The 14678-nt window shown below is 43.3% G+C and overlaps 1 protein-coding gene across 4 annotated transcripts in view; it reads left to right on the forward strand.

Moving 5' to 3' along the window:
* TMCC3 (transmembrane and coiled-coil domain family 3) overlaps positions 1-14678 on the forward strand; it is a 136896-nt gene that overhangs the window by 119409 nt on the left and 2809 nt on the right. For all 4 annotated transcript variants that reach the window (XM_048061111.2, XM_066995031.1, XM_048061109.2 and 1 more), the window contains exons 2-3: positions 11183-12081; positions 13580-13715. In XM_048061111.2, coding sequence (XP_047917068.1) covers positions 11183-12081; positions 13580-13715 — 1035 coding nt within the window. The remainder of the gene's footprint in view (positions 1-11182; positions 12082-13579; positions 13716-14678) is intronic.

Consider the following 14678-nt stretch of genomic DNA (forward strand, 5'->3'; position numbering starts at 1 on the left):
ACATGACTCAAGCCAGTACAAACTGATAAGTGTTTTGAAACACTGTGAGAGAAATTTGGCAAAATCATAAAATCATATGCCATAAACAACGTTTTAATGTATGGTGGTTCTTTCCAGACACTTAACCAAAGAGTTTAAAACTTGTTGTAGGCTTCTGCGAGGGTTTTCTCCCGTTGCAAGTACCGAGTAGGCAGTTAGTGCAGCGAGTGTACTGAGTGACACCTTGCTAGTTGTGGCCCGGGTGTGGAATCAGAAGGTTTCTGTCCTTGTATCGCCCTCTTGGTGGTCTATATGAAGTCAGCAGGATGATTTCCATCATGGCTCCCTGAAATAGAGTTGTTTGTTGGCTGATAATTGTCATCTTCATCACTTTAGAGCTCTTTGTCAGTTCAAGTAAAACTTCCTGAATATCTTAGTGCAGTAGAAGAGATTTAAGTCTACAGAAGCAGGAAGGTAGAAGTCACTGCCTACATGTGCCTAGGAAGCAAAGGAGTTGCAGAGTGTGTCAAATGCAGTGCGTTTATCACCATTGGGGGATGCAAGCCCACACAAAACGCTTCTGGAGGATGCGTGAACCCTAGCTGAGGCGGTCGTTCGCTCTGTGGTGCTGTTGTGTGCTTATTGAGCCCCTTCAAAAAGAGGGATTCAGGAAAAGCTACTTGTAGAGGCACACTTATCTTTAAAATGTGTGCTATATCTTTTTTGTGAATTCACGTTTAGTTCTGACCACTTCAACTGATAGGGTGTAAACTTAAAATACCATACCAAGGGCAGGTTCTCTAGAAGGTGCACATCAGCTGAAATGCGGTTTTAATTTTTTTGAGATTTTCTGCGGACTAGTACTTGCTTATAATAATAATTTTGTCTGTAGTATGCATATTTATAAAATATTTATAAATGCATACTTACACATGTCTCATTTATATAAATGGATGTGTATAAGCATACAAATAGTATTTGAAGGTACTTGCTCAGGAACAGTTGAAGCTGCCCTCAAAGTCTGACTAGTTCTCATAAATGGAAATCATCGCTTGTGACCCTGCTTAGTAGCAGAGTCACAGCATCAGCAAACCTTGTTCCATTGTATTTTTACTTTAAATACAAAGACCACCACATTATGTTAACTTGGGGGACGTTTCATATTCCTCCAGGAAGAAGGCGTGCAATAAGCACTGCCTGGGGGAGGAACTGTTGCCGTGTTTTGTACTGCCCCATCGGAAAAAGGAAAGGACAAGGTTTTGGCATCTTTAAAAAAGAAACATGAACAAGAAAATGCTTTAAAGTTCTGTTGTTGTGGTCTTCAGGAGACAGAAGGTTAAATTCTGTGGAGAATGTTGGCACTTACAGCGCTGCAATTAAGATGTTTTCTCCAGAGTTTATTCAGAGCACAGTTCAACAGTTATGTATAGTAGCTTAAAATGCCATTTATTGCACAGTGTGTTTGAATAACGAATGACCCATGTAATAATGCGTCTCTGATTCCAGTTTTAGCTGTCATTATCATGCGTAATGAAATATATTTTTGATAATAAAAATTATTTTAAAAGCTTTTTAAAGTAGGCTTTCAAATAAAGTCTCGTGTCTCTATTTTCTGGGGCTGTCTCCCCCTTTTTTTCCCCCTTTCCTTCTTTCAGCACAGGTAGGTCATAAAATGTGGCCCAGGCTCTTGAATTTTGGTGGCTCAATCTCCCTGCAGTTTTGAGGCCTCAAAGCCTTTGGCCTCCCTTACGGTACTGGGTGCAAATACAAGCCTTTGATAGCAGGCATGGGAGCACAACTGAAGAAATGTTCTTCATGGGTGTGTAATGTGGCAGATAGCGAAAGCTTGCCTGTGGGTGTAGGTAAGTAAGCTTTCAAAAATAAAGCTACTTCATCAAGATGTGTACTAATTATTACGGAGAGGTAAACAGCATGCCCTTCAAAACAGGGCAGCCTGATGTGTAAGGGCAGGGGTGGGACGGGGAGACCTTCCGGGGCTCAGAGAGGCTTAGCTGGCTGCTGCTGATGCGTGGGAGGAGGACTGCCAGCTGTGGGGCTTGATGGGCAAGCGCTGCTTAGAGCCCCTAATGTCTGAAAGTCAGAGGAATATCTGATGTGTGTGAATTCTTCTTAAAGCGGGGATTAAAGCCCCATCTGTAAGCTTTCCAGGAGCTCCCATAATACTGAAAACTGACATCGAAGCTTTTCAGGCAGCCTGTGGCTGTCAGTCACTCAGTGCAGTGACGCAGACCGAATCTTGTGATTACACCTTCACGTGGAAAATGAACTGAAAGCCCTCTGTACAGGCAGAGCGGCACACGTAACTAACGTTTTCCTGAGGTTTTTACTTCATCAGCCCAGCGTGCTGAGACAGAAAGGAGGGGAAAAAACGGAAGAAAAAGCAGGCTCCTTTAACTAAGTGGCTCGGTTCACGTACAGGACAAGATGTGATTGTTTATATGCTCAGGATGTGCTGCTGCAACATTAACGCAAATGAAGAGATCTCATGCGTGCTGGAGCCATTGTTCTATTGTTTGTAACTGGAAGGTTTGCGGTGGTTACAACAAACAAAATACCCACGTCTTGGGTCTTTTGCACACCATGCTCGTTCTGTCTGGGTTTGAAGTGTTTTGTCTCTGAATGGTGGTACTGCCAAATTCCCTGCTACTGCTCAGTCTTGATGTTCCTGTGACAAAATAGGTTTTATGTTTTATGTTGCCAACTGAAAGCAATAAAAAATCATGAATTAGACTTCCTAAAATGAGTGTTGGATTGAGCTTTAGATTTTTGTGCATTTGTAAATCACTTTTTTTTAAAATTTCCATAACATTGTCTGTGTTTTGGGGGAAGAAGGACTTTGTTGGTCATTGACTATTAAGTTAGATGTGGAAATTATTTCTCTCTAACTGACAAGAAACTTTCAGTGATATTCCCTGAGAGTATCTCATATGACTGCACACTTCCAGGAGCCGGGATTTCAGGAAATGCTGAGGCAGTGTGACTAGCAGGTAAATCAAAAGAATTGATTGTCAGCAGAAAGACCCGGGTAGGGGGAGCAGGTGACCTGCTGTCGCCTCCTCCACACAGAACAGATGAGCCGTGATGTGAGGGAAGACGCGCTCTAAATCCCCAGAGGTGGGAAATCAGAAGGATGTGCTGAGCTCTGAGAAGTGGGTAGTCATACAGGGATGCGCCTGCCTTTTTAGTAAATTCTCCTTCATAGCGAAGGAGTTAATAATTGGACATGTGTAGGGGCTGGCTCTTCACTGAGTATTTCACAATATTCAGGGAAAATCTAATTCTTGCCACCTGTTTGAACACACTTAGAAAAGGGAGGTAATTATTGAATGGGAGGGGAAGAAAATCTACAAGAGCTAGTGGTGTGTGTGTGGGGGGGGAGAGGAAGCGCTTGTTAGAAACACTGAAACTGAGTTGAATAATCAGCTCAAAAGAAGAGATGCAGACTGTATCTCATGCATCATTCTTCAGGAGCCTGCCACCCCCTGTGGTTCGTGCTGGCTGTAACATGAGGGACGTGTGTGGGGTGCAAGGCACCTCCTCCAGCGGCAGCAGGACTGTGGGATGGCACCCCAAGGCGGTGGGACCCCCAGGGCGGTGGGACCCCCAGGCGTTTCCTTACATTGCTACAGAAACCTGAGAGGAAAGGAACACGCGCACAAGTGTCGCTTATCGTAATTTAAGAAGTTAGGAGAGAGCATTTTAATGACTATTTCTTTATTAATGGTGCTTAGCTAAAGAGTTGGACTGACCTGAAGCAAAGTTGGTAATTATGGGGTGTGGAGCCTACCTCTTGCCCTCGTAGGAAACTTTATGAGCGTAGTAAATGTGAGTGGTTGTTCATCACTGTGTTCTTTTCCCTAGGCAGGACACTGACTTCTGAGACAGCTGCTGGGCAGTCAGTGGAGAGTGGCTTCCTTTGCTTTTATAAAAAAAAAAAAAAAAAAAAAAAAAGCCCCTTGAACTCGCAGTGTCTGGGCATGGAAGTTGTTTGCGTTGGCGCTGCTTTGCTTGTGGCAGTTTTATGCTGCGGAACAGCCTGGAACAGGACTCATCGTAGGTCACGAAACAGGAGACTTTTCAATGGATGTTGCTGTGTTTTGAAGGATTTGGTGTTAGTAATTAAGCAGAAAGCTGCCTCTTCCCTCCCTTGTTCCCTTCTCGCATTGTTGGTTTAATCTGAAGTAGTGCTGTATTTAGAGACTTAGCTACAGCCAGCAGTGACCTAGCTAATTTGGCTTTAGTTCATTCCTTTAAAGTTCATTCCTTTAATTATGAATTAGAAGAATGGATATTTTGTGCTGAGCAAAACTTTTGAAAGTACCAAAGTTACTGGCTGGTTTCCCTCTTTATGGTGCTTTGCTCATGAAATGGCCTTGGAGCTCCCCAGCCTCTGAATGTTGAAGCACAGGTAGCTGCCAAAGGGTAGCTGGGACTACCTTGAAAATTTCTCTGCTGAACCTAGGGATTGGAGAGGGGACACAGCAAACAAATAGAAAAACCTGATGTTTGCATTAGTGCCAGTGGTGAATTTGTTATTGCCTCAGCATCTCTCCAGGTCCGTTTAATTCTTTAAGGAGACAAGTTGCATACAGCCTGGGCAGAGCGGCGCTTCGGGTTGCGGTGTTGATGGGACCCGGGCTGTGGAGAAGGACCCACTCTTTGAAAACCACCTGAAGTAAACCCCGTGTGTTTTGGTGAGAGATCTTTACAGCTTTCATGTTCATCTTCTTGATAGGCAGCAGAGGAACTGCTGGTGGTAAAGGAACCGTCTTCGTTGCTATTTGACATGCTGAGCGTAGGTACTTTGCAATATTACTATTAAGTATGTCTTTTAAAAACAAACAAAAACATTAACAAACACGTTAGCGAAAGGAGTTTTGCAGTGACCTAGTGTGCAACAATAATTTTGTGGGCTGGTTTTATATGACTTAAAACCTTTTATGATCACTAACCCTGTTTTGAGCCTTCTGTGAAGGACTCATCTGTGGATTTTAAAAGAAGCAGTGAATTCGTGAGCAGTGGTGAAACTCCCTTCCCAAACACAGTTCTGCTTTGATAATACACTGCAAAAGTCAAACTCCCGTGAGTGCTGTTTTACCCATTGGGACCCCTGTACTTCTTGTGTATGTACACTTTCTGACAGAAAAAAAAGAATTAGCCCTGATTATTGTTGCTGTTTTGCTAAACCCTGAAAAGCTTTAGAGCTGCTTTTATCCTATTTTATGTTTCTTATGGGCTTTTTTCCTAAGCACTGATCAGATACCCCTGTAAAGGTCGTAATAGATGTACATTGTCATCATAAACTTTTGTTTAGCTCGCACGGCTATGACTGGTGATGAGGCTGTTTGGCGAAAGGCAAACAAACAAAACCAAGGCTGTAAACCGAGCCTATTTGAATGAGTAGATCACTTGTGGTCTCGTGGTTTGCTTCTGGTGGTGTCCTTTCTGCAGCCTGGGGTGTGTGTGCCATCAGTGACAGTCTTGCAAGTGCTTTTTCTGTCCCAATCTTCATGCCCCTTCTTAAAAGAATATAAAAGGCACGCATGAAATAAACAGCAGGGTTCAGTTTGACACCCAGCCATGGGTGCTGAGCTCTCGCTTCTCAGTGGGAAGCTGGTGGCACAGTCGGTGGGGCAGAGGCGGCGACTGAGCTGGGCGGCCAGCAGCTGGGTGCTGGGGGGTGGGCTGCACCGGGGGGGGGCGCATGCTCTCCGTGCTCTCTTCACTACAGGTTTCTTTCTCCCAAGTGGATCCCACCTGGAGCTTGGTGGAAGAAGTTACCTTCTAGTCCTGCTTTGCATGTTGCAACCAGGGGTTATAACAGCCGATCTGCGCAGGCTTGAGGCACGGTGTTCTCACCCATTCTGCAGCTCCTGTCCGTTTGGTACCCTCCTCACGGATACCTGCAGGTTCAGTCTGACCTGGGACGTTTGGCAGGTTCCCTTCCACCCAACCCTCCACGTGGTATTTAAGACAAAATGTTCCTGGCAGTGCGTGCCCACCGAAGGGCTCCTAGCAGTGCACCTGTCACCACACCAAGCTGTTCCTGCGCTATCCCTCTGGAAGCACCGTGCTCTGGCTTGGGGCGTGCTGCGTGCGCAGCCCAGCAGTACTGTCTGTGGGATTTGCCCGGCCCTCGGAGGAGAGACTGGGGCAGGAAGAAGTTGGTTTACCCCCAAGAGGTGCCCCAGTGTCCTCTGTCGTGCCTGGCTCTGATGCAGGCAGGGAGCCTGCATTGCTCTGCTCCTCAGTCGCTGGTTTTTAAGGAGCATAAGCTTTACAAAGAGCTCTCTGCTGGGCTGAGAGCTACTAACATTCGTGACCTGCTCCACAAAATTCAGCGGTCTCTAAGCCCCAGGCTTCCTTCAAGCTAGTATTAGCTATGGCAATCCCAGTAACCACGGTCAAATTGTTTTTTCCTGCTTTTCCTAGAAGCTAGGCTCTGGACACGTCTCTTGTATTTCCTTGGAAATTTCTGGGCTTTTCTCTTGTTACCACTTGTCTCAGGACTGCTTCCTCTCCTCTGCTGCCAATCCCCAGCTCCTGGTTAATTGTTATTGTGATAGGAGAGATGAATGGTGATTGCATTCTCTTTTCCTTTGTGCTTCTCACTAACACGGGGTAATTCTTCTCAACTCAAAACAAGGATGCTGCAGCAAGCAGGACTTAGGATAGAATTTGCAATTGGACCCGTGGCGTCTTGGGGTAACGTAGAAGTTGAGCTACAGAACAATCACAAAAGAATCTTTGCCAAGCTGGTCAACCTCATCACTGGAACAGAAGGTGGCAGGGCACTTGTCCAGAGCTACCTGGGTCCTCCCTCCAGTGTCTGCTTGCTTCAGATTTAAAGGGGTGGGGAACGTTTTACATCAACAGAATATTTCGAGAGCTTTTGTTGCTACAATAACCTGGCAAAATGATGGCAAGAGCAATGCTGCTGCTTTGGCCAAACACACTCGGGTAGGTCTTGGTTATATTTCTTCTGTACCCTTCCTTGCAGAGCTCTCAATCCAATACGATAAAATACCGGTTCTAGCAGTGTTTTTGGAAATCCAGACAATTCTTTTTCTAAACTTCACTGAAATTAAACTGAACCTACAATTGATGAACCTACAACTGGTTTTACTCATTTCAGAAGTAGACTTACCACGTGTTAATTGATTTTCTCAGCTCTACTTATCCCTGCCTGCAAAAGCAATGAAATTTTCAGCTGACGTAATCCTTTGACATTATTGTTCTTCTTTCCCCTATTGCCGTTATGACCTTGATGTTCCAGGAAGGCACAGGGTGCACGAAGGTGACAGACCTTGCCAACCGCCGGAGACTCCAGAGAACATAAGGGACTTAAGGACTCCAGAGGACATAAGGGAGAAGGGATCTGATTTGGGCTTGTATCCAACTATTACAATATATTTTTAGAGTATTTTGTACTAAGGAAGTAAACACTTAATGCTGTGCAAAGGTTAGAGATGGACCCACCCATTCCTGGAAGTATGTACAGCTTGTCCTGAGTAACACCAGCAGTGGAGCTGTCTCGTGTGTGTATGTGATTCAGTGATTTATTATAGTACGCTTCGGGGCCAAAAAGCTTATTCAAAAATGTCTTCAGTTGTTTCAGGAAACTATTGTTTTATACTCAGCTTTTTCTCTTTACTGAATTTGTCCAGGCCTAGTAGATATATTTAAAGAAACGTCTGCAATAGGAGTACAGATCTAGCGTCTAAGCTCTTCAGCTGACTGCCTTGATTGCTTTTCTTACCTGTGTGAGTCTACAGAAAGGTCCAAGTATCCCATGTGAAGCTATTTTTGCATATTTTAGCTGTCCTAGCAGAATTATGATTGTTGTCACTTTAAGAAATGATCTGCACAAGCTATTTTTTCGCCATGAGTTACATATTTAAGACTTGTTCTAAATAAGTATATGATTTTGAGCCACCTGTGATTTTTGTCACTCTTCAAATTAGATCTAGTAAATATAGAATGCCATCCGTGTCATATCTGTGCTATGTACAAAAATGAGATCCCAATAATGAGGTGTCTTTCATATGAAATGCATATGATCTATGATATTAAATCATATAAATCTCATATATATATATATATATATATGATTTGTATCCCTTTTCAATAAGCCTGCGGCTTAATATTAATCCTTTTAATCAAACTGGTGAAGTGCAGAGCTAAGGCTACAGCACTGGTTTAATCCTTGGAATAGATGCCTAGTCTTAAATGTCACCGTTAAAACAATATTCTCTAGAAGAAATTGTCAAATCTGGAGCTGTTCAGTTTGCATTTTTCAAGTGTCCATTTATCTCAGAGGTTGGTGAATGTGAACTTTTACGTTACCTGCTTTTTGTCACTGCCAGAATCCTGGCTCTGCCAAGGGCCCTTTCCCAGCGGCGATGCCGCGGTTGGGAAGGAAGAGGCAGACTGTTCCGCCTTCGTAGATTTACACAGAAAAGGGTTAGCCAGGAAGGTTTTCGGTGTTAGACCTTGAATAATTTACTGTGATACCACAATAAATTAGTATTGTGGTTTTGTCGTCTTGTGTTTTTTACTATACTTGTGCAAGGTTTGGTGAAATGCCTTTATTTCTGAAGCAGATGTTGCTGGCTGGGGCCAGTTTGGTATCCTGCATTCTTTTCTTACAGATAAATCTGAAAAAAAGGCGCAGAAGAAAAAGGAGACTTACAGACTTTCAGGCAGTTGTAAGCTGTTGCTTTAACGAGTGCAGTAGCAAAAAAAACAACCAACCCAAAAACAAAAAACCTAAACAAACAAGAAAGAACCCCTGTAATCCTCTATAATCCTCAGTAATATAAGGATAAGAATTTAAAGTAGGAACAGAGATGATCTTGCCTCTGAAATGTTCAGGCAGAGATCCAATTTGTGGCTGTGTTTGTGACCCACCTCAATGGTTCTCGTGATCAGTCTGTGCATGGTGCATGCCACTAACAGTAGGATGCCGCGCATGGATCCTGAGGCTGTATTTTAAGAGGAGTGGAAGAATGCTGGCAAAAATTCCCAGGAGGACCACCAAAACTGTGTAAGATTGGGAAAAGAAGTCTTACAGCAATGTTTAATGATATCTTCATGTTCTTAATCAAGGAAAAAAAATTAAATGGTGATGACTGGACAGGTATGTGTGTGCAGGTCTTGCTGCAAGGAGGTCTACAGTACTACAGAGAGTAGCAAACGCCGTGGTTGGAAGTCGACCTTTGAATGTTCTATGTCAGGCCTTCTGGAGCAATGAGTAGCTAAACATTTGAACAGCATTTCACAAATGCATCTTTAAAAGATACGCTTTAATAAAGCTTCTGTCCTGTTTCTGCTTCGTGTCTCGCTCAAGCAACTGTATTCGATCCCCCTGGTGTTAAAACTCTGAAAACCCATCATAGCCAGAAGTGTGTTAAACACTCTCTGTAGGTGTGATGTTGCAGCAGCTTTAATGAAATGTACCTTCTTTGTCAAGGACGCTGGCATGAGATGGTAGAGATGAAACCATTCTGGTTAGGTCAGTCTTGTCTCATGGATCCTCTGTGGCTCTGGCTTTATAGGAGGAAATACTCAGTATGTTTTGTATCAGACCATCTTGTCTGTCTTCTGAGAAAGGTGAATAATCTGTTGTGCTGATGATGTGTCCAGGTTGCCTAATTGTTTTTGCTAGCTCTCTTTTGCTAAGAGCATTATTAAGGTGTATGGATCCTACACTTAAGTGAATACATTTTTTCCCCCGAGTTCCTTTCAGCAAAACCCACTCAGTTAATTTGGTATTAAAACAGACTTGGTCACAGCAGATCGAGTTGTTAGGCACCTTCATCAAGTGTGGAAAGTCAAATATGGGCCAGTTCTTTCTCTGTGCTCTCTGCACTAAAAACTAGCAGCTGCTTCCTACTGAAGTGTACAGTAATCTTCCAGGATCATTCAGCTAGGTATGCGAAATGTGATGAATTTGGATCATAGATGGCTTGGGTTGGAAGGGACCTTAAACACCACCCAGTTCCAACCCCCTGCCATGGGCAGGGACACCTCCCACCACACCGGGTTTCCCCAAAGCCCCATCCAGCCTGGCCTTGAACGCCTCCAGGGATGGGGCATCCACAGCTTCTCTGGGCAGCCTGTGCCAGGGCCTCACCACCCTCTGAGTGAAGAATTTCCTCCTAACATCCAATCTAAATCTCCCTTCTTTTAGTTTAAAATTATTCCCCCTTGTATGCTGTCATTATTTGACTGAGCAAAAAGTCTTTTTTCTTCTCCAGGCTGAACAGCCCCAGCTCTCTCAGCCTTTCTTTGTAGGAGAGGTGCTCCAGCCCTCTGATCTTCGTGGCCCTCCTCTGGACCCGCTCTAACAGCTCCACATCCTTCTTGTGCGGGGGGCCCCAGCCCTGGATGCAGCACTCCAGGTGGGGCCTCACAAGGGCAGAGCAGAGGGGGACAATCACCTCCCTCCCCTGCTGGCCACCCCTCTGTTGATGCAGCCCAGGATGCAGTTGGCCTCCTGGGCTGCAAGCACACACTGCTGGCTCATGTCAAAACCTTTCATCCACCAGAACCCCCAAGTCTCTCTTCTGCAGGGCTGCTCTCAAGGAGTTCTCCTCCCAGTCTGTGCTCACCTCCGGGGTTGCCCCGGCCCAGGTGCAGCACCTTGCACTTGGCCTTGTTGAACATCATTAGGTTCACATGGGCCTGCATCTCAAGCTAGGAGCATGTATCAGAAACAGATTTGAACCTGGTAAAATATACTGTTCCATACGTTACTGCCATATAATGAAAAGTCTGTTTGCAACTTTATCAGTATTTGACCATTTCTAAGAGAACAATGGTGATTATCAGCTGTGAACTCTTTGAAACTCTTCATAGTAATGAAAAAATATGTAGGAACACTTTCTAACTAGGCATTGTTCTGATTTTGTAACTGTAAGTGACTATGATTACCTACATAATTTTCACTATTATTAGTCTTGCTGCTTTTTTTTTTTGAGACAGGTAGTTCCCTCATCTGTTTATCAGCCCGGGGAAGTTGAGAAAAATGCTCCTTAATTTCAAAGAAAGGCTCATTCTATTTTACTGCAATAACCTACCTTATATTCTGTATTTGTTATAATTATGTGCGGTAATGGAAGTTGAAAGCTGGATTTCAAAAATAAAACTCAATTTCTGTTTCTCTTTTCTGTCTCCTCAGGTGGAAAGACATGACATGAATACTCTCAGTTTGCCGCTTAACATTCGCCGCGGAGGCTCTGACACCAATCTCAACTTTGATGTACCAGATGGGGTCCTAGAGTTTCACAAAGTCAAACTCAGTGCAGATAGCTTGAAACAGAAAATCCTCAAGGTTACAGAACAAATCAAAGTTGAACAAACAGCTCGAGATGGAAATGTGGCTGAGTATTTGAAACTGGTAAACAGTGCAGACAAGCAACAGGCGGGGCGCATCAAACAAGTCTTTGAGAAAAAGAACCAGAAATCCGCCCACTCCATTGCTCAGCTGCAGAAGAAATTAGAACAGTATCACAAAAAATTGAAGGATATTGAACAAAATGGATCTTCCAAAAGCACTAAGGATACTTCCAAAGATAGCTTGAAGGATATTCAGCATGGAAAGCCTCGTACCTCCGGGCATGGACCAGAGAGCAGCAAGTCGGGTGTGCCGGGTGTATCCTTGACACCACCGGTCTTTGTTTTCAGCAAGTCAAGAGAGTTTGCAAATCTGATCCGAAACAAATTTGGTAGTGCAGACAACATTGCTCATCTCAAAAACACCCTGGATGAATTTCGGCCAGAATCGAGTTCTAGAACCTATGGGGGCAGTGCCACCATTGTTGCCAAACCCAAATACGTTAGTGATGATGAATGCTCAAGTGGGACCTCTGGCTCAGCAGACAGTAATGGGAATGCTTCATTTGGTCCTGCTGTGGCAGGCTCCCTGGACAGCCAAGGAAAGCTCTCCATGATTTTGGAGGAACTAAGGGAAATCAAGGAAACGCAGTCCCAATTAGCTGATGATATCGAGAATTTAAAAACACAATTTAAAAGAGACTATGGCTTTATTTCTCAAATGTTGCAGGAGGAAAGATATAGGTATTTTCTTTTAACTGTTCTCTTGAAATGACTTGCATGGGCATATGAGCGTTTGGAAAATGTAAATGTGTGTGTGTGAGAGAGAGAGAGAGAGAGAGAGATACTTTAGAAACAAAAGGAAAAAATAATTCCAACCGGTATCTGGTACCAAAACATTACTGCTTCCAATAACTGAACATCTATGCATAACATTGCCACATCATTCGATAAGAAACATTAGCTCTTTGCCTTCAGACTGAGGCCTGTCAGAACACTCCGCCATCTGATACCATAGTGGCATACTGTGAATACTGCATATAGGAGGTGCCAAGTTGTTTTGTAGGTGGTGGAAGGAGTCTGATCTGTAACGACTTGAAAATGGCAATCGGTCTGCGGTGTAACAGCTGCCTTACAGCTGCTAAGTACATCCCTAGTCCTGGGTACCTTGTGCAAATGCTTCTTGGACACGTTGCTATCTAGTGGATGCAATGTCACAGCGTACCCTGGTGTAGTGTAATTTTCAGTTGCTGTAGCACAACTTTCTCTTGCATTTCTTACTTGTAATTAATTCCTTTATCATCCACTGTGGAAAGTGAGATGTTACGCAGGGGGTTTGCACCTGCTGTACCTACATGCCATTTGTCCTATCACTTGTTAAAGTAAGCATTGATTCTTGAAGTCTCTACTACACTAATGGGCAAAACCTCAGTATGAAACAATATTTAGTGTTCTCCTTGTTTACAGATGTTGAAATACAGGAAAGGCTGGATGTCAGATGGTAACATGAGGGAGGAAAGAACAGAGTAAATGTCCTATTGCTCTGAAGACTTGGTTCCATGACAAGGCAGTGGCCTTTTCTGACAGCTCACTTCCTAAGGTGTCAGGCCTCCTGCCACCATTTCCACAGCTAGACAATCTTGCCTCCATCATTTTTGTGCCAACTGCAGCATTTCCCTATTTGCCTGCTAAACCAAATTACAAACTGACCCAAAAAAAAGGGGGGAAAAAAATAGTTTTCTGGTGGTTTAGTTGAACTGGTTGACCGTATAGAGATGTGCCAGAATGGGCTGTCTGTGACTGGCAGGACCTTGCAGTTGTGTGTGAGAGGGGATCCAGGGAAATGTTCATTTCCTTTCACTACTGGTGAGTTGTTAACTGGATCAAGTTTGCCCATGAAACCATATTTTCTTGACTGAGTGAAGAGTGAGAAATGGAAAAATGTGAATTGGAGACCTTTAACCATTGGTTTATAGTTCATATAATTCACCAATGATATACAAATATTTGCTCTTTAATACCCACTGCCAGGAAGGAACATTCAGAAAAGGATTTGAGTTTATTGAATAAATGCTTATGGAATGTTTCCAGTATTTCTAATGATTTCTCTACTGCTTGGTAATGCCAGTCAGATGAATCCATAGTACACTGAGAAGTTGCCTTTTTAAAGTGTGTAATTGTTTTCATGACCTAGCATCGCTGAAATAGAAAGCACTAAATTTAGACCTTTTTTCCTGAAAAGATATGAAAGATTGGAAGACCAGTTAAATGACCTCACTGATCTTCATCAACATGAGACAGCAAACTTGAAACAAGAGCTAGCCAGCATAGAGGAAAAAGTGGCGTATCAGGCATATGAGCGATCACGAGATGTTCAGGTACTTTTTTATGCTTATCAAACTTGTAACACTTGCTATAAATCATGTACTGTAAAAATATTGTACTGTAAAACACTTGCAGCTTCCCACATCTTTGTATATAAAAATGTGGGGAGACACTTAAGCCCATGTTTTCTGTTTTTTACGGTGAAACTCGAGCACCTTTAAGTCAGTGACAGTCTCCATTTGTTTCAATAGACCCAGAATTTTATCTGCTGCAATTGATGATAAAATCTAGGCAGATTTGTGGGTGAAGAATGGACTGTTATAATCTCTTGCACGAGAGGAAGAAGGATTTGAATCTATTAAGTGTCCTAACGGAATCCTCTTGCCCAGACTTTCCCCAGTATGTAGTTGTATCACATGACAAGGTTTACTCTAAATTGTGTTTAAGGTAAAAAGTGAGAGAGAGACTTGAAACAGATGGTTTATAGTCACGTCTGTCTTCAGGCAAAAGCCAGTAATGTCTACAAGTTTGTCCTGAACAGCAGGTAGTTATGTACTTCAATATTTACGTACAATATAAGCATCAGTATAACGCATAATGTTTCTACCCAAAATCTGAGGAAGTGGTGAAAATATTGTTTTGCCGTACCTTTGGGTTTGCATTCACTAATGACTGAGGAATGCTCAATGACTCTCATCTTATTGGCTCAGATGGTAAATAAAAACTTTCCATCCAGTACATCCCTGTGCTCAGATTTCTAACCGTAGAGAGCAGAGGCAGCAGGCCAGCAGCAGGCAGATCAGACCCTTTCCTGGCTGGTATGAGGGTTAGGAAACCCCTGGCAATAGTGAGAAATGGATGATATTGAATCTAAGCATATCAGAGCTTCCTTTGTAGGTTTAAAGAGATCTGAAGTAAGTAAAGGACTCCTTTCTGTGTAGGCATCTTGAGGACGTAAATAAAGAATGAGACCTGAGCTTTCCAGTAGATGGGCTGTGAAATGTTTAACTCATTAG

The sequence above is a fragment of the Anser cygnoides genome, chromosome 1 (assembly GCF_040182565.1).
Source record: "Anser cygnoides isolate HZ-2024a breed goose chromosome 1, Taihu_goose_T2T_genome, whole genome shotgun sequence".
In the NCBI taxonomy this organism is placed as follows: domain Eukaryota; kingdom Metazoa; phylum Chordata; class Aves; order Anseriformes; family Anatidae; genus Anser; species Anser cygnoides.